Source organism: Petaurus breviceps, unplaced genomic scaffold, assembly GCF_028583685.1.
Source record: "Petaurus breviceps papuanus isolate PSGF00001 unplaced genomic scaffold, PetGlider_PUasm1.0 688, whole genome shotgun sequence".
NCBI lineage: Eukaryota > Metazoa > Chordata > Mammalia > Diprotodontia > Petauridae > Petaurus > Petaurus breviceps.
The window spans coordinates 582,039-602,011 of NW_027186457.1; the positions used below are offsets into that span (position 1 = coordinate 582,039).

General features: G+C 47.7%; 2 protein-coding genes across 2 annotated transcripts in view; both read left to right on the forward strand.

Moving 5' to 3' along the window:
- Nucleotides 1-976: 976 nt before the first annotated feature.
- On the forward strand, nt 977-10,409 carry DES (desmin). Its single transcript, XM_069104497.1, has 9 exons — nt 977-1,642; nt 4,548-4,608; nt 4,745-4,840; nt 5,004-5,165; nt 5,385-5,510; nt 5,783-6,003; nt 8,048-8,091; nt 9,116-9,198; nt 9,456-10,409. Exons 1-9 carry the CDS (start codon nt 1,062-1,064, stop codon nt 9,495-9,497), a joined length of 1,416 nt encoding a protein of 471 aa, XP_068960598.1. The 5' UTR covers nt 977-1,061; the 3' UTR covers nt 9,498-10,409.
- Nucleotides 10,410-18,189: 7,780 nt separating this feature from the next.
- SPEG (striated muscle enriched protein kinase) overlaps nt 18,190-19,973 on the forward strand; it is an 80,590-nt gene continuing 78,806 nt past the window's right edge. Inside the window, exon 1 of the mRNA XM_069104498.1 lies at nt 18,190-18,713. Coding sequence (XP_068960599.1) covers nt 18,314-18,713 — 400 coding nt within the window. The 5' untranslated portion in view covers nt 18,190-18,313. The remainder of the gene's footprint in view (nt 18,714-19,973) is intronic.

The window sequence follows — 19,973 nt, forward strand, 5'->3', positions numbered from 1 at the left end:
TTTGCCTGGTAGAAGAAAAGTCCTCTGGTCCTCAGATCTTTGCCTCACCTTAAGAATCAATGAGAACCTGAGTTCAAATCCAAGCTCAGACACTTAGACTTGTGACCTTGGGCAAATCACTTAATATCTCCTAGCCTCAGTTTCCTTATCTGTAAAATGGGAATAAGAAGAGCACCTGCTTCTCAGGGTTGTTGTAAAGATCAAATGAGATTACACATATAAAGTATTGTGCAAACCTTAAAGTGCTATATAAATGATAGCTATTATTATTAACCCTTCCAGTTCTCATTATCCGGGGAGGCATGGAAATAACAGGTATTTAACTGTCTGTAGTCAGAAGGAGGGAGGGGCATATCCTCAAGAATCACATCTCATTTCCTAGCTGGTGGTCCCCAACTTAGTACCCAAAGAGGGAGAAGATGGAATCAGGTACTGGCTTTCTGAAAAGGGGGTTGTGAGAGGTCAGGTGTTACAGAGAGAAAGAGCTGGCCCTGATGAGACCCAGAACGAGGGCTGGGGTGTTTATTCTTCTCACCATCATGGGTGGATCACTACCCCTTCCTTCTACTCTCCTTTTCTCTGATAAAGGGGTGCTATAGGAGGAGAGAAGTGACCTGGGGTGTTTATGTATGTCTCGGCATGAAGGATGGCTAGCTATTTGTCTCTGTTCTTTCCTCTCTGTAATGGAGGCTAGTTCCCCCAGCTAAAGGGGGGCTGAGCCCAGACTTTGCTCCACTTTGGTTTCCTCTCCCATGACACCCCCTCCAAGCCTTGCCATGTGTTCAGCCTGGGGTCCCTGCCTCTGTCACTGGAGGAGGCCTTATTGTGGATGAGTTTCGGGTCTGGATCCCTTCCCCCGCCTTGCTTTGCCTTGTCTTCCCTTCCCCCACTCAGGGGCCAGGGAACTTTGCTGGCAGGACAGTGGGATCCTGCAGCTGTCAGGAGGAGGGGCGGGTAGGGGGTTGATGTCAGGAGGGATACAAATAGCCGCCTCTGCGAGGGGCCCTGTCTCCCCCTCACCACATCCTCACTCCAGCTGTCCAGCCGGCCTGCCAGCCACCATGAGCCAGTCCTACTCATCCAGCCAGCGCGTGTCCTCCTACCGGCGCACCTTTGGGGGGGCCCCAAGCTTCTCTCTGGGCTCCCCTCTGAGCTCGCCCTCCTTCCCCAGGGCCTTCGGCTCCAAGGGCTCCTCCAGCTCCGTGTCCTCCCGCGTGTACCAAGTGTCCCGCAGCTCTGGGGGAGCCGGGGGCTTGGGGGCCTTCCGCAGCAGCCGCCTGGGGGCCCCCCGCGCCACCGCCGCCTCTTCCTACGGGGCGGGCGAGCTGCTGGACTTCAACTTGGCCGACGCCGTGAACCAGGAGTTCCTGACCACCCGCACCAATGAGAAGGTGGAGCTGCAGGAACTCAATGACCGCTTCGCCAACTACATCGAGAAGGTGCGCTTCCTGGAGCAGCAGAACTCCGTGCTGGCCGCCGAGGTGAACCGGCTCAAGGGCCGGGAGCCCACGCGCATCGCCGAGCTCTACGAGGAGGAGCTCCGTGAGCTAAGGCGCCAGGTGGAGGTGCTCACCAACCAGCGCGCGCGAGTGGACGTGGAGCGCGACAACCTTCTGGACGACTTGCAACGACTCAAGGCCAGGTGACTGCGCCCCGCGCCCCGTGCCCCGCGCCGCCCTGCCCTGGCCCCTTGGTTCACACTAAAACCCGGACTCTGAACAGAAGGGAAGGGGAGAGGAGGTGGGCTGGAGGGTGGGGGTGGGCTGGGGATGTGGACGCTCTTAGGTCGCCCCCGGGGACAGTCCCTGAACGCTCGAGCTAGCGGGGAGCTTAGGAGACGTCCTGTTTTCCCGAGGGATCGGAGACGCAGAGAGAGGAACGGACTTGATTAGAGCCTGAGAGCCAGAGAGGACCTCGGGGGTCCTTTGTTCCTACCCCTTCATTTTATAAATGACTAACCCAATTTACCGAGGGCTTAAGTAATTTGCTCGAAGTCCCACAACCTTGAAGAGGCACCGGTGGATTTAGAACACAGTACTTCTGATTCTAAATGGAGGCCATTCGGTCTCGATTGTCAAAATATTTTGTCAACATTCAACATTGTGCAAGCTAGGCTCCTGAGACGCATGCTCCTGATTGTCTGGGCTTAGCAGGGAGGGGGTCTTAGCCACTCGTGCACTGGAGAAGATGGGGTGGGGGGGAGAAGTCGAAGCCAAGAGAAACTTAGGTTTTGGGGAGCTCCCGTTCTTGCCCCCATCCCCCCAAAGGAAGTACTTAAAGTATTTTCAAAGCCCCCCAGAATTTTAGAGCTAGAAGGACCTAGACTTCCGTGTTGATAGTTGGGGTATGGGGGTGCAGGGAGTGGGGAGGGAATGGGCTAGGTTATGGGAAGACTGAGGACAGTTAGCTAGACCAAGGATGGAAGACACTTCGATTCAGTCCCCAGGTCAATTCTATCCCTGGGAAGGAACTTGGTCTCAGAACAAGGGGCTTACAGAGTTGTGGGCAGTGGGGGTTTGGGGGTGGGGGTGGGCCCTTTGGCCCAGGGTCTTTTGTTCCCTAGTCACACTCTATGTCCCAACCCCTGTGACTGGGGAGAGGGAGGAGCCTCCTAGGTAGGGCCTCCTCCCAATCACTGCCCCATTAAGGTGAGGTCATTATCGAGGCCAGTGTAGATCAAAAGTGGACTGGTTACTTACCAGTGAATCAGTTTGGGATTGGACTAGTCTCTAGATGAAGGGGTCTCCTCAACAGACTTCCACAGCTGTTAGTGGTTAGTGATAGCTAGTCCTATGACTCCTGGGGTGGAATTCCCTTCCTTGGCAGCTTGGCATAGTGGAAAGAATATAGCTGTTGGAATGAAGGTTCAAATTTAGCTCTATTTCTTTAGTAGTTGTGTGATCCTGGGCAAGTCATTTAACCTCTTTGAGCCTTAGTTTCCAGTCTGTAAAATCAGAAGGTAGAACTAGATGATGTCTAATATTCCTTAGAACTCTAAATCTGTGATTCTGTGATACTAATCCATATATCTTAGACCCCATTTGAAACTGATACAGAGCTCTTCAAGCCTTTTATTGAATTAGTTCATCCCTTGGGGAACCCAAAGCCACCCTGTTCTGCCAACCTGTGTCTCATAGGCTTAGGGAGATGTTGGGCAACTGCCACTCAGAATACCATAGGCTTTATGGTCATATATAGCTAGGAGGGACCTCAGAGTAACACATCCCTCCTTTCAGATCTAACATTCCCTGGGGGAAGCTAACAGCTGGGCTAAGTCCCAAGAGCCTATTTTTCCTCTACCCCCATCCCAGGCACTTTAGGAGGCCTCTAAGCCCCCCAAATTCCTTTCTCCTCCTCCCTTCTTGGAAGCTCTTGGGAATCCCAGTAGTAAAACAAGCATTGAATTTGGTGTCAGAAAATGTTCGGAATCACTTTGTCTCTGCAGGCTTCAGGTTTCTCATCTGTAAAATGAGAAGTTTGGGGCAAATGATCTCAAAAGCTATTTACTGCTCTAAATCCTTCAATCCCTGAATCAAACTGTTAGAGCCTTGGGCCCAGGGAGATACACAGAGATTACCCCAGCCTTGAGAGTACAGGGGGCATGGGAGAGGTGCATGGGATGGACATTCCCCAGAGTGTGAAGGGAGAAATAAAGGAGCTGTGGCTTAAGGAATGGTTTGGGGGGAATATGGGAAGATGGACTTGCCAAGGTTGTAGGACTAAAAACAGTGGGAGTGGGAAGTTTGGGTCCTGTATTGGACCCCCGGTTTCCCATTGGTCCTGTTTCTCCTGTATAATCCGGCTGAATCCTCACTCAATTTGGTCCCATCTTTCTCAGCAGGGTGTGAATCCAGTAAGAGGGTCACTCCTTGTACCCTCCCAGCTCGAGGACCTCATTCAGGAAGTGTAAAGAGGGACCTGGTACCCTCTGTCCCTACCCTTGCCCGTGTCAGGGCCTAAACCCAATCCTTAAAGGGACAACTAGTGTAGAAACACTACACTGGAATCAAAAGATTCCTGGCCCTCACTTTGATTAACTTGTGACCTTGGACAAAAATTTCCCTGATCTTGTTTTCTAATCTGTAAACTGAGGGAAATGCTTGTATAACCTATACCACATATGTGGAGAAGGTACCTGGTAAAACAAAAATCACTAGAGAAATATAAACTAGTAGTATGAGGCAGTTTGGGCCAGTGGGAAGGGGACTGGTTTTTAGAATACCCTAATTGTTGGGTCTGCTCTCTCTAGCTGTTTGTTCTTGGGTTGGTTATTTGTGGACCAAGCCTGAGTTTTCTCATCTGTAAAATAGGGATAATAATATTCATACTATCTACAGAGTTGTGAGGAAAGCCCTTTATAAACCTGAAAATGTCATACAAATGTTAGTTATTTTTAGTCTGTCCCCTCCCTGGACAGCTCTTCAGCCCTATCCTTCTGTCCCTGTGTCCCCATGCCCCCTGAGCCAGGCTGCTAAGGACTCGAGCCTCTAGCCCTGCCCTTTTTGCCCCATCCATCATTTTCTTGACTATCTGAGTTTTCTATCCAGACTGCAGGAGGAGATCCAGCTGAAGGAAGAAGCTGAGAATAATCTGGCTGCTTTCAGAGCGGTGAGTTGAGTTCCCCTGAGACCCTCCCATCATTGGCCCATCCCCATGGCCTTCTCTGTCTTCATATTGACCTTTGTTGGTCACTGTGTCTTGAGCTGATGTTGTCTCTCTCTTTTCTACCCTTCCTCTTGGCCAGGATGTGGATGCAGCCACGCTGGCCCGAATTGACCTGGAACGTAGGATTGAATCTCTAAACGAGGAGATCGCGTTCCTTAAGAAAGTCCACGAAGAGGTAAGATCTCCTCTCCTTCCACAGGGGCCCACATGCCTAGAATATCCTAGGGATGTTGGGTCTAGGAAAGACTACACAGTTGTGGGGGAAACAGAGAGTTTGGGGGAAGAAGACTGAGTGGAGTTCATAAAACTGACCCAAGCCCACTTTCCAACTCTTGTAGGAGATCCGTGAACTCCAGGCTCAGCTCCAGGAGCAGCAGGTCCAGGTGGAAATGGATGTGTCTAAGCCAGACCTAACAGCCGCACTCAGAGACATCCGGGCCCAGTATGAGACCATTGCTGCCAAGAATATCTCAGAAGCTGAGGAATGGTACAAGTCCAAGGTAGGTTGGTTTGAGCCATGCTAACCCTCACACTCAATCTGCTTCTTGTCTTCCAAGTTCCCTTCCCAAAGCTTCTGACTTTGAGTGAAGGGGTAGACAGTGGTCTTCATTCAAAGAGAAGGAGCCATCTTTTGTCTCTTCTCCTGGGAGAAGCTCTTTGCAACCATCTCCTCCTTTCTGGAGATTGATGGATACCTTCTGATCTTTGATGCCCCACAGGTATCTGACCTTACCCAGGCAGCCAACAAGAACAATGACGCACTAAGACAAGCCAAGCAAGAGATGATGGAATACCGGCACCAGATCCAGTCTTATACCTGTGAAATTGATGCACTCAAGGGCACTGTGAGTACTAGGAACCTGACTTCCATGACACTCACAGCTGGGTGACCTTGGCTAAGTCTCTTTACCTCCACTGGTTTTCACTTTCCTCATCTAAAAAATGAGGATGGTTCTTTCCCAACCCATCTCATTTGCAAACCTTAAACCACTATAGACATGCGAGCTATCATTATGATTCTTGCAACCTTTTCAGCTCCTATGTCCCTTCTATGTGATCCTTGGGGGCCAACCTATCTAGGTCTTATCCCATTTCTTCCCTGGCCCTCTCCCCCCAGAATGATTCACTGATGAGGCAGATGCGAGAACTGGAGGATCGATTTGCCAGTGAGGCAAATGGCTACCAGGATAACATCGCTCGTCTGGAGGAGGAGATCCGGCACCTAAAGGATGAGATGGCCCGGCACCTGCGAGAGTATCAAGACCTCCTCAATGTCAAGATGGCGCTGGATGTGGAAATCGCCACCTACCGAAAGCTGCTGGAGGGCGAGGAAAGCAGGTGGGGTAGACCTGGAGGTCAGACGCTCTTCACTGAGCCTTGTCCAGCGACAGTGGTGGGGGAGTGGAGATGTAGGGGTGGTGGGCAACTAGTGAGAGAGAGATTAACAGCAATGAACAGATTCAGTCATAGGCTATCAAAACCGGAAGTGACTGCGGTCATTCTAGAAAAGAGGGAACTGAAACTCCAAGGAAGACTACAAGGGCTGGGAGTGAGGGGAGAAGGAAGGGTTGATTCCATTCAGTCAGTAAACAGACCTAAGGTCACAAGCAAGCATTCACAAGGACAATAATTGCAGAAAGGAGAGTGGGGAAGACAGGAACTGAATATGAAAGAGGTTGAAAATGAAGAGTCTTCTTCATGGTGAAAAGTCAGAAAAACACCACCAACTAGGGAAAGCACAATTTGTCTCACAGGAGGAATTAGCTTGGTGCAGATGCCTTTTATGGGTGTTTCTCACTGCAGCAATGGGCCTGGACACTCAAGACTGACAGTCTAATGGATTAGCAGGGAACTTAAAAAAACACACACATGTTTTTTTCATGGTAAAATGATATGTGAAACCATAAGTTCCAAAATATTTATAGTTTGCTAAAAGGACTATTTATACATGCTTATATTATAGAAAGATATAGACATAGACACGAACTTCTATAATAATAACAACAACATAACATTTGTTTCTTTGTATGCTTTTGATTTCTTTGGAAACTTTTTCTATCAAGGTCCACTGATTCATTGACTGAAAACGGCAATTGAGGACCATAAAAGCAAAATTTTAAAATAACTTAATAATAGCAATAATAATAGCTAGCATTTATATAACACAAGGTACTGTGCTAAGCACTTTACAATTTTTAACTGATTTGATGATGATGACAATCCCGGGAGGTAGGTTATATATAGGTGTTATTGTTATCCACATTTTATGGAGGAGGACACTGAGGCAAACTGAGGTGAAGTGACTTGCTCAAGGTCACACAGCTTATTAAGTGTTTAAGGTAAAGTTTGAACTTAGATTTTCCTGACTCCAGGATCAATGTTCTATCCACTGTGCTACTGAGCTGCCTTAATCTGTTTTTGAAGAGAGAAATTAGTCATGTGCTTTTAAAATGGGAACATAAAATTCTATATTCAACAAATCATTTTATAAAATTTCCCCAGTTAAGGGAAAGAAGATAGAGAGGAGAGAGAGAGAAAAGTGAAATTAACGGTCTGGGGTAGGAAGCTGGAAGAGACATAGGGGGATGGGGCACACATTCAGAAATGGAACAATAGTCTAACAGAAAGACAGGCAGACAGAGACAGAGGGGAAGAGGGAGAGAGACAGAGGGAAAGAGAGAAGGAGAGAGAGAGAGAGAGAGAGGGAGAGAGAGAGAGAGACTTTCAATGCTTTTTAGAGTCATATTCTTACAATTATAGTCACAAAAATGGGTAAATAATCTCTTAATACCATGTGGATAAAATTAACTGAGAACTGGCTTTGTTCTACAGGCTGGAGGTTCCTAATTTTAGTCTAAGATCACCATTCTGTTTTGTTTATATAAATGTACATATGTATGTATGCATGTATGTATGTATACAAACACTGGCTGCCAGTGTTGAGGACATTTACTGATTTGGTGACTGACAGATGGGTTGAATGCTCATGGGGCCAGGGAATGACGGTGGTGATCCGTCCAGGGGCGACAGTTCCTTTGGGTATTTGTTTGTCCAGCTCAGTCTACCCTGTAGATCTTTGTTGCTCTTGCCCACAGCTTGGGATTGGCATCTGAAGTTCATCCCTTGAGCAGTGTCCATCTATAACACAACAGGCAGAGGGAGCTAGGAGCTCAGAGAGGTAGTTGGAATGTAGTGGAAAGTGCATTTAGAACACTTCCTGGACGTGTAAAATGAGGACATTGGATGGTCTCCAAGGTCCCTTCTAGGACTTCACGGAGGAAGAGGAGACTTATTCTGGGAGGAGGGAGAGCCAGTGTTATGGGAGAGATAGGAGAGGGAGAGTTTCCTAATCAATCTTGGACATTTGGTGTCTTCTCCTCAGGATCAACCTCCCCATCCAGAGCTTCTCTGCCCTCAACTTCAGAGGTGAGTTAGGGGAGTAGCCCTAGGCCAGGTGGAACGACCATGCTGGATTTTGGGGTGTAGTGGGAGATGATAGGGCAGTGTATGAGAGACAACAATGGGAAAGAGAGGGAGGATGGAGCTGTGGGGATGGAGACAGAGCAGGGAGGGGACTGTGTGGACAAGAGCCACGTGAAGAGAAGAGTCTTGGGGTATGGTAATAGGAAAAGAGGGAAGTGTGCTAGCGGCGTGCTTGTGGAGTGTGGGCCTGTTATCCCCTGGTATACTGGTTTGCTGGTCCTTTCAGTGTGTGATCTAGGAGGGTTAGGAAGCTGATGAATTTGGCTAATGCCACAAGTCCTGAAGAGACTGGAGATTTGAAGCAGGATCAGGGCAGGCCCGTGAGTAATGTAAAATGAATAACACCTCATCTTTGTGAAGCATTCTGTTCTTTCCAGATTTCTTTCACCTATGACATCCTACTAGATCCTCACAACAGCCCTGTGAAGTAGGGAAGTAGGGAAGATAGTTTTTCCCATTTGAGAGATGGCAAGACAGAAGTCCATAGGGACTAAGTAACTTGCTTAGGTCACACTACTATTTATCGATATTTGCATGGCTCACTTTCCTTTCTGGGACAGCAAGTTACCTTCTCTATAGGCTCCCCAAAGGAATGTGGAAGGGTTGGGCTCCTGGGAAAGGGGGGAGAGTTCAAATTTGGCTAGTACCTATAGAGGGGATGAGGTAAGAGAGTATATTTGTGGACAAGTCCAAGCCTGGAGCCATCCTTGGGCACAATTCTGGGTCAGGGTGATATCCTGGGGTCCTAGCCACTCCTGAGACCTGAGGCTCATCCACATGTATCCAATAGTTAGCATTAGGGTACATTTTCCTGATAGACTGGGCCTGATCTGCGATGAGGTGGAGAGGGGTGAAGTTTGATAGGAGCTGGTTGCCAAACAGGAGGAAGAGGGGATGGAGAGAAGGACCCTGGGGGTATCAGACCTTGAGAACTTGAGCCAAGTTGATTTTGTGTGTGATGTTACAGAGACAAGCCCTGAGCAGAGGGGCTCTGAGGTGCACACCAAGAAAACAGTAATGATCAAGACCATTGAGACCCGGGATGGAGAAGTGAGTATGATCCTTGGGTCTCCATTCCCTTCAGCCTCAGAAGGTGGAGGAGGTGGGAGGGTTAGGAGTGTGTTTTATGGACAGCTAGCTGGGCTTCATAGAAGTACCAAATACCATGTTGTTTAGGTCATAGCTTGGCCCATTCCTGGGGTCTCCTTTGCTGAGGGATTGGAGATACCAGGGCTGTGGCTAAGCCCAAGTAAAGGGATTGGGAGAGGAGGGAGCAGGAGATGAACTGAGTGGGCTTCTTCCCACAGGTTGTCAGTGAAGCTACGCAGCAGCAACATGAAGTTCTCTAAAGGCAGAGATGCCCCCGGAGGCACCCCCCACAGCCCAAGACTGCCTCCCATCACACTATACCTTGAAACCATTTTCCACTGATTCTGAGACCCATGGAGGTTTTCTCCTCACTGCCACTGACCAGTCCTCTTCACCAGCCATTCGTCCCTCACAACCAAGCCCCTGCCAAGTCCCCCCAGCCCCCTGCCCAGCCCTGAGTGTTTGCAGTCCCTAATGTTGACCTGAAGTGTTGGACGTGTTGGAGCCCACAGTGAGATGTTTGCCTTACTTTGGCCCCCTGCCCTACACCCCCACACTCCAACTCCTGTGGAGAGAGGCAGAAGAGGCACTATCTGCCCCTCTGACACAGGGGGGTGTCTTGCCCAGTTAGTGCCCTGGAACAGGACCGGAGTTGGGAGAAGGCAGAGAGCCTACTTACCCTTTCCTTCTGCTTCCTTGATCCTCCTATCGGCCTTCCTAGCCAAGTTTTCCGAGTAGAACACTCAGGCTTGGAACAATTCATTTCCACCCCAGAAATGTCCTCTTACTGTCCCCTCCCATTAATCCGGTGAGGAGATAAGATTACCCTCCAGAAGCCCATGGTATGACCGGGGGATTGGACTCCTGCTGGGTGGGTGATTGGGGGTAACGGGAAACAGCTCCCAATGTCCTTTCCTTGTTCTCCCACCTCTGCCCTAAGGTGGACCTGGGGAGGGTAGGGGCTACAAGAGGGAATCCTGAAGGTGCTGGATGTGGGAGCAGGAGATACAGAATGAGAGAGGGTGTGGGAGATGCTGAAGAGGAGAGAAGAGAGTCAGAGTGTGGTCCTGGGCTGGTGGGCAGGGGAGGAGCTCACCACTCCCTAGTCCCTCCTCTGCCTGGGGAGCCTCCTGGGCAGCGAAAATAAAAACAAAGCACATGCCTAACACAGACTTTAGCTTTTGTCTTTCCTCTGGTATCTTCTGGTATATGGACCATGTGGCATCCCCTAGACTTTCCAAAACCCCCATATTGAGCAATTTCTTAGAACCCAGGGCATTTGCTTATGCCTGTCTTGACCTCTGTTTAGATTTCAGATGACATCCATGACTCTTCCCCCTCCTACCCCAACACTCCCCTAACCTTCTCTTCAGGTCAACAAGCATTTAATACATGCCTGTTACGTGCCAAGCACTGTGTTAAATGTTTGGAATACAGAGAAAGGAAAAAATATGGCCCCTGCCCATAATGAGTGTACATTCAAATGGGGGGAGGGATGCAAAGAACTGCCTACAAGCTATATCATATACAATATAAATGGAAGGTAATATCACAGGGAGGGCAGCTAGGCGGTGTGGTGGGTAGAGTGCCAGTCCTGGAGAGAGTTCAAATCCAGCCTCAGGCACTTAGTAGCTGTGTGACCCTGGGCAAATCACCTAACCCCATTTGCCTCAGTTTCCTCATCTATAAAATGATCTGGAAAAGGAAATGGCAAACCCACTTCAGTGTCTCTGCCAAGAAAACCCCAAGTGGAGTCATAAAGAGTCAGATGCAAGTAAAAAATGGGTGAACGACAACAAGAAGTTAACAAAATTACAGGGAATGGGTGAGTAAGGTGAGAGGAAGAGGAGGATGGAGAAAGACCTCCTGTAGAAGGTGGTCCTTGAGCTGATTTTTGAAGGAAGCCAGGAAGGGGAGGAGAAAGAAGAATATTCCAGGCATGAAAACAGAGGGGTGTGTGTGTGTGTGTGTGTGTGTGTGTTTGTGTGTGTGTGTGAGTGTGTGTGTGTGAGTGAAAGAGTTGAGGAGGGCTTCTGTTAGCATCTGAGTGGCCCCCAGCTATTTCTATCCCTTCACCACAGTTTAGTTTCCATTTCCATTTCAGTCAGCTTAGACAGGGTCATGGAAGGAGGGCCTTCAATGAGGGGGAGGTACAATCAGGAGAAGGTAAAGTTGATCCAAGGTCTGAGTGTGGCTCACCCCACTGCTGACCACCCAGGATGCTTCTCACCAGCTGCAGAGGACCAACCACCTGCAGGAGAGAGGGTAGGACTGATCAAGGAAAGTCCCCCAGGGGGATTTCTCTAGAAGTAGAACTTTCTGAGTAGGGGAGGGGAATGTTTCTTATTTTCCTCATACTAGATCTCATACTTGGTGGAGAAAAGGGGTTTGATGAAGAGGAAAGGAGTCTGGAAACCAAAGTGGACATAATTCCACTGAGATAAAATGAGATAATGTTTGCAAAGCCCTTAGCATGAATCCTTGCCACATAGTAGGTGCTAAATAAAAGCATTCCTTTGCTCCCATGGAAGTAGAATCTGGGTCTAGGTGAATACTTTCACTTGGAGCATGTTGGTCAGTCACCTAGCATGCATTGAATCAGAGGAGACAAGGAGGTGTATGTCACAAGTGTTGTGAAGGTAGGAATGACAGGCCTTGGCAACAGGTTGGATAGGGAGGATGAGAGAGAGTGAGGAGCTGAGGATGACACATTAAATTGTGAGCCTGGGTGATTGGGAGAGTGATGTTACCATTGACAGTAACAGGAAAATAAGGAAGATAGGACATTGGAGTCAAAGATCATGAGTTCAGTTTTGGACATATTGAGTTTAAGATGTTTGTGGGACTTCCAGCTTAAGATTTGTGAAAGACAGTTGGAGATGGGAAACCCAAGATACAGAGTAAGCCTAGGGCTGAACAAATAGATATGATAGCTATCTGAACCAAAATCATAATTGGAACCTCGGAAGCTGATATCACTACGTGTGTGTGTGTGTGTGTGTGTGATTAGAGGAGTCCCTGGGGTTCATGATCTGGTGGAACTTTAGCTTCCCCAAAGGATCAACATTCCTTCCTTCCCCAGAAAGAATAATATTGGGGAAAGAGACAAAAAAGCTTGAAACCAAACAATTCAGTTCAATTAAACAAAGCTTTATTAAACATCTCCCATGTGCAAAGTTCTGTTAGGTACTAGGGATACAAAAACTAAAGAAGGAACAATGCTTTCCCTAAGGACCTTGCATTCTACTGAATTAAATACATTATACCCTGTACATGGATAAGGCAATAAAAGATAACCTAGGGGCGGCCAGGTAGCACAGCGAGTAAGAGCACCGGCTCCAGTGTTGAGAAGACCTGGAGATCGAATCCTGGGCTCAGACACTTAGCACTCACCCAGAAACACCTGGCCTTCTAACCTTGAGCAAGTTACTTAACCCCAATTGCTTAGGGGCAGCCAGGTGGCTCAGCGAGTAAGAGCACTGGCTCCAGTGTCGGGATGACCTGGATCAAATCTGGGCTCAGATACTCAGCACCACACCCAGAAATAATAACTGGCCATGTAACCTTGAGCAAGTTACTTAACCCCAATTGCTTAAAAAAAAAAAAAAGATAACCTAAAGATCATTAATCACTAAGAGTACCAGAAAAGGTAGTCCTACTTCAGTGAGGGAGAGGTGCAGTCAAGGGAAGGTCTGAGTTTACCTACCTTCCATAGGAAGTAGCAACTTGAGTTGGGACTTGAAAGAACTAGTGTCTAAGAAGTAGAGCCTGGAAGACAGAAAAACATAAAGGCCAAGTTCAAGGAAGAGCAAATAGGCCATCTGGGTGGGATGTAGAGTATACAAAGGGGAGTAAACTCCTTAGAAAGGAGTGCATAGAAAGACAGGCTGGAGACAGACTGAGAAGGGGCTTAAACACTAGGCTCAGGCATTTGTGTTTTATTCTAGAGGCAAAGAGAAATCTTTGAGGAGTCAGAGCTGTGCTTTAGAAAAATTATTTTCTTTTTTTTTAGAGCAATCGGGGTTAAGTAACTTGCTCAAGGTTACATGGCCAGGTGTTTCTGGGTGGGTAATAAGTGTCTGAGCCCGGATTCGATCCACATGTCATCCTGACACTGGAGCCGGTGCTGTTACTCACTATAAGAAAAATTATTTTCACAGTTGTTTGAAGGTTGGATTGGAAAGAGGAAAAACTATAAGCAAGGTCATCAATTAGGGCCTATTGCAATAGGGCAGGTGAGAGTTGATGAAGATCTGAATTTAGGGTAGTGACTGTGTGAGTGGAGAAAAAGTGACAAGTGGTACAGTGCATAGATATTAGCCCTGGAGTTCAAATGTGACCTCAGACACTAGCTATGTGACCTGTTTGACACAAGATTCTGCCTCCCATCTTCAACATGTAGTCATGCACCCAAGTTTCTACTTAAAACACTCCCTGTACCTGAGAGATCAGCATCTGATGAGGCAGCCTGGTTCATTTTTAGAGAACTCAAATTTTTCAGAAGCCTTTCTCCCTCTACACTCCCCACTCCCTTTTTTTAATCACTGGAACCTACCTTCACTGTACTTCTACACCCCTCAAAAATTTCCCCCAAGAGGTCTAATCAGCAGAGGCCTAATTTACATGGAGAGGAAGTGAACCACCCCCTGGCTGCTGACCCTGAACCACCCTGCTTCCCACTCTTATAGCCATCACCCCTTGCCCCACATGCCCAAATATCATCTGACATGGGTATCCTGCCCAGAGGTCTTCAGTGATCTGAATGAATGTGGTTTAGGCTAGCCTCAAGGATTCTCAGGGGCCATTCCACTCCCTGCCCAACAAATGAATTCCCCCTCCCAGCCAAGGAATTCCCAATTAAGGCCCTGGGGCCACTCAGTAGCCTCATTTTTTTTTTTCTGAAATTTCATTTAGGAAAAGACCTAGGAGGAATATGCCTATCTGTCACCCCCAAGGCAGGGAGGAGTGTCTGTAAGTGTTCTCTCGGCTTAGGCAGCAGGTCCAAGAACACCGTGGGGTACAGGCAGAGGGACACATGAGGGAATCTTTATTAGGCTGCACAGAACAGCCTGTCCTGAGGGAGAGCAGCCAGAGATCCCTTCCTGGAGCGTCTTCTGTTCAGTCACAGATGGGAGAATGTTTACTCCAGCAGGGGGTGCCAGTCACGAAGAAACCCATCCATACTTGGGGGCTCAAGCCTTAAATCTCATACAACTCTACTCCAGGACACATAGGTATATGTGGAAATGGGGACACAGTTGCATACAGACTGCCTGAGGAGTGCACGCACAGGATTCCTCCCCTCTTTCCTTCATGTTCCCTTTTTTATACAAGATAGCACTTTGGATGCACAATTCATTACTTGTGCTTGGATGGTTTTTATAGGACTAGTTTCTGTCTCTGTCTCTGTTTCTCTCTATCTCTGCCTCTCTCCTCTCTCTTCTCTCTCTCTCTCCCTTTCTCTCTCCTCTCTCTCTCCTCTTCTGTCTCTGTCTCTCTCTTTCTCTCTGTTCCTGTTTCCCTGTGTTTGTCTCTGACCCTCTGTCTTCTCTTCTATCTCTGTCTCTCTCTGCCTCTCTTCTCTCTCCCTCTCTCTCTCCCTCTCTTTCTCTCCACCTCATCCTCTCCCTTACACATCACACACACACACACACACACACACACACACACACACACACACACCCCTCAGAGTTAGAAGCTATATCTTGGTCCACACTTCACAAGAATCCTCTCTACCCCTTTCCAGCTTCCTTTTGTGTGTTGTCTTTCCCCATTAAACTGTAAGTTCCTTGAAGGAAGGAAGTGTCTTTCTTTTTCTTATTTTGTATCTCAAGAACTTAGCACTGTATCTGGAGCATAGTAGGTGCTTAATACATGTTTTGAAATGAATTGATGTGGTCATGCAGCCTCTAAGTTAAACCCTCTAGAGAAGAGAAACTCTTTCCTCTTCTGGGTAGCTCTAATTGTTGGGATTTTTTTTTTTTAATACAGAGCCAGAAGCTGTTTCCCTCAGCCTTTTCCTATGGCTACTAGCTCTGCCCTCAGAAACCCAATAAAATCAGCCTTATCCCCTCTTTCACAGGTCACCTGTCACCTGTTCAAGAATTTGAATGATTCCCTGTAACCCTTCTCCAGGCTAAACAGTCAGGTAACAACCTAATTGCAATAATTGACATTCCTACGGTGTTTTCTAGGTTAAAGACTATCTTTTTCTCCATTAGGATACATTCAATTAGCATTTATTAAGGACCTACTGTGTGCCAGGCATGGTGCTATGTAATAGACATGCAAGCACAAAAATAAAATAGTCCCTGCCCTCAAGGTGCTTCCCTTCTACTTCTTATGGTAAATTCTATTCATTAAATGCAACATTAGGGCATGGGCAGTACCTTTATTCATCTTTGTATTGCTTTCGTTCCTGACACTGTTCTTATAAGCATTTAACAGATATTTGTTGAATAAGTGATTCAATAAATGTGAATGAACAAATCTGTTAAGTTCGTAAGGTAGATATGTCCATTTTACTGACGAGACTTAGGCTAACTGGGTAGCTCAGGATTACACAGTAAGTAGTTACCCCTTCTTTTTTTAAATAATATTTTATTTTTTCCAATTACACATAAAATTTTTAACATTCATTTAAAAAAATTTTAATTCAAATTCTTTCCCTCCATTCCTCTCCTCCCTTCTCCCTGAGATGGTAAGCAATTTGATATGTTATACATGTGTAATCATGCAAAACATTTCCTTATTAGTCATGTTGTGAAATAGTTACTCCTTCTTGATCTAAGTCCTTCCATACCTCAGTATAATGGTTCTCTCTCTTTCCCACTGCATGGAGGAAGTGGGAACACCATAATGCACAAAGTGAAAGATCTGAGTTTAAATCTAGCCTCAGACATAGTTAGTAAGCTTTATGATCCTGGACAAGTCACTTCCACTACCTGCCTCAGTTTCCTCAACTGTGAAATGAGGATAATAATAGCAACTGCCTGTCAGGATTGTTGTGAGTATCAAATGAGATAATAATCGGAAGGTATCTGGCATATAGTAGGCACTTAATAAATGCTGCCTTCCTTCTTGAGAATCAGAACATTCAGAGGTGTTCTAATATTCCATTCCTGTTCCCTTCCCCTTCCCCCTCCACACACACCTTGAGTTTCTTCTCACTCCATAGAGCCAACAACTTCAGTTAGCCTATCAAGATTTTTGTTCTATAATACCGTGTTTCCCCATAATAAGGCCTATCCCGAAAATAAGCCCTCCCCTTACTGTGTAAGATTCCTCTAAAATAAGCCCTCCCCCGAAAATAAGCCCTATTGAGATCGCTACTGTAGTGAAGGTGATCCCCTGCGCTACACGCTACATTACAGTACCCTCTGTATGCACCGCCCCCCCAGTGAAATGCACGCTGCGCTCCGAGCTGCATCCAATCAGAGCTGCAGCAGTGAGCACGTCATCCTGTTCTTCCCCAGTGATTTGCTTATTGAATAAAGGTACATTTTTTTGTTCACATTTACCTGTTTATTAAAATTGCTGTCAATGTTCATTAAAATAAGCCCTCCCCTGAAAATAAGCCCTCTGGTGTTTTTCTGTCCAAAAAAAAATAATAAGACAGTGTCTTATTATCGAGGAAACACGGTATATAGGTAGGGAAGATGAGGAGGGAAGTTGGAATATGTAGGGAAATAGGGAGGAAAGAGGTCAAGGTCCTGAGATCCTGAACCCACAGGGCATTAGCTTGTGTGCATGGGTGAGAAAAATGAAGTTAAGGATATTGCCTAGGTTAAAGATGTAGGGCCAGGGAAATGGGCATCAGGAAGGAGATGGGGGAGGCAGGGAGGTTCTGTGGTATTCTGCCTTGGTCAGACATTGTCTAGAATATCATGTTCAATTCTGGGTGACACATTTTAGTAATAACATTGACTAACTGGAAGTGAATCAAAATGAAGAGACCAAGGTGGCAAGGGGCCCAGAGACCATTGCTGCACAAAGACTGGTTGAAAGAACTGGGAAGGTGTATCTCAGAGAAGAGGAGACTTAGGGAGAACTTGGTTGCCTGTATTCAAGTACTTAAAGGGCTGTCAAAGAGAAGAGTGATGAGGCTTGTTATGCTTGGACCTGAAGGGCAGCATGAGGGTCAATGACGGGAAGTTTCAGAGAGTTCCATCTTAGCTCTATATAAGGAGAAAATTGCCAGCAGTTAGAGCTGCCCATCAATAAAATGGGTGTCTTGTTGGGGGGGGGGAGTCTGAGTCACTATTGCCATCATCACCACCACCATCATCACCATCATCATCCTGCTCCTCAAAACTGATACAGAGAACCTTAAGGTTCACAAAGCATTTTATAGACAATATCTCATGTCATTTTCACTGCAAACCTGTGAAATAGGAACTATCTATAGGTAGTGAGCACCCCATCATGAGAGGTCTTCAAGTAGAGTTTAGATGACCCCTTGTTGGGCATGCAATCGAGAGGATTCTTGATTTAGGTGAAAGTTGGACTAGGTGGTCCCTGAGGCCCCCTTTGACTCAAGAGTCTGTGATTCTTACCATCTGCTTTCCTTTCCCCCACCTTATCTCCTGTTCCTTCTCCCCCACCGCATTCCTTTCCTTTTCTTTCTACAGTTTACATCAGGCTTAAGAGAGGAGGATAGAATGGGACTCAGATAATAATCCTCTCTGAGGGTGTAGGCTAGGGTTGGGGGGAGGGGGGAGGTTTGGGAGAGGCTTCATAAACATGAGAGTTAATGATTAGCATGAAATCCCTGAGTAAGGAAGAGTGTGGGGAGTGAAGTCTGGGAAGGAGGATAGGAGAAGGGGCCCTGTCCATATTCCCCCTTCTGCTGCCCCCTCCTTTTGCTATTACACAGGCAACCCGAGCTGGGGGCCTAAAAATAGCCCCCAGGCGAGGCGTAGCCACCAGCCGCCCTGGTGACCTTCTGGGTGGCACAGGCCGGCAGAAGACAGGGCTGCTCAGGCCCACTGGGGACTCCTCCTTCAGGGCTCCACTCCACCCAGGTGCTCCTGTGGGCTCCAGGGTCTCCCACCCCTCACCTCTCTCTGCAGTAACCATGCAGAAAGCCCGGGGGACCCGGGGAGAATCTGTCAGCCCAAGGGCACCCCCCAGCCCAGGTGTGCCACCAAAGAGGGCCAAGGTGGGGACTGGTGCTGGGGCTGGAACTGGGGCCCGGGGGACAACAGCAGGAGCCCCAGTATTCCTTCGGCAACTGAAGAACACAGCCGTTTTCTCTGGCCGGGATGTGAGGCTGCAGGTGGCGGTGAGTGGGACACCCCAGCCTGCCCTCAGCTGGTTCCGAGATGGGGATCCCCTTCCTGACCCATCTCCGGACCCCACCTGCCTTTGGCTCCGTGGCTGCAGGGCTCAGGATGCAGGAGCATATACCTGTACTGCCAGGAATAAGCAGGGAGAGGCTTCCTCTACCGGGGTACTGACCGTGCTGGAAGTGGAAGGTAATGGTATGGATTGGGGAGGCAGCCAGGGAGGAGTAATAGATTGGAAAACAGCAGGCAGGGTGAGGCTGGAGGAGAGCAGAGATGAGGAGCTGGGGACATCTGAAAAAGGCTATCTCTCCCAAAGCCTCTGGGGCCCCCCAGGTTACTTTCCTACTTGGACCAGGGGTCTGACAGAGAAGGATAGGATGGGGAATGTAGATGATAAGAGAGGTCTCTCCTTATGTAGGGTCAGAGCTAACGAGAAAAGTTGGGGTGGGGGAGTGAGAAAACCTGGGTATTAGTCACTAGCTAGCTACATAATCGTGGTCCTGTCACTCTTTGGGCCTCAGTTTCCTTATTTGTAAAATGAAGGAGGTAGACTCAGATCTTTTTCCAGCTGTAGCATTCTAGGGGCTTATGGTTCATCTCCTTGGGTCTCAGTTTCTTTATCTGTAAAAATGGGAGCTTTTGAGTGGGTGATCAAAAAACCTTTCGTTTCTAATTGATATTTTGTGTTCAATGTCCAAGGAGCCAAAATAAATTTTAAAAGCCCAGGGCATATACTCAGTCTCCTCTCTTGGGGCTTTGGGTAGATGCCTAGAGATGGACCCTGACCTAGTGCAAGAATCCCATGGGGAGGGTCTCACTGAACCAGTTACCTTTAACCCTCCTTCAGCTTTTTATTTTTTAACTGGAAAGTGTGTGTGTGTGTGTGTGTGTGTGTGTGTGTGTGTGTGTGTGTGTGTAGGGGGCAGGAAGAGGGGCAGTTCTTCAATGTCACACAATTTATGGGTGTTGGTATGGCCAGAGCCAAGCAGGCAGGTGGTGGGATGGGAAGGGTGGGGGAGGCTGATGAGACTCAGGTCAGGAAAAGGTATATGGGCAAGTGTTCACATATGGTAAATGGTAAGGTTGGAGGTTACTGTGGGCATTTGGAGAGATAGGTACCGAAGGAATGCTGTATAAGAATGAGGAAGTGTGAGAGGTGAAACAGCTAGAGGGAGGGGGCAAAGTAGGAATAAGGCCACAAAGGGGTGGGGGGGACTTCTGTGAAATGGTACCAGGTGCCAGCCAGCCAGCTAGAGAGTCCTTGGGCTGATGCTTATAGGAGAAGGCAAGGAAGTCAGGGAGTGTTAGGAAGGGGTGTTTGGGAGGCATGGTAGACTGCTGTACTGTAGAGTTCCAACTGTGAGTGTGTGTGTGTGTATGTGTGTGTGTGTGTGTGTGTGTATGTGTGTGTGTGTGTGTGTGTGTGTGTGTGTGTGTGTGTGTGTGTGT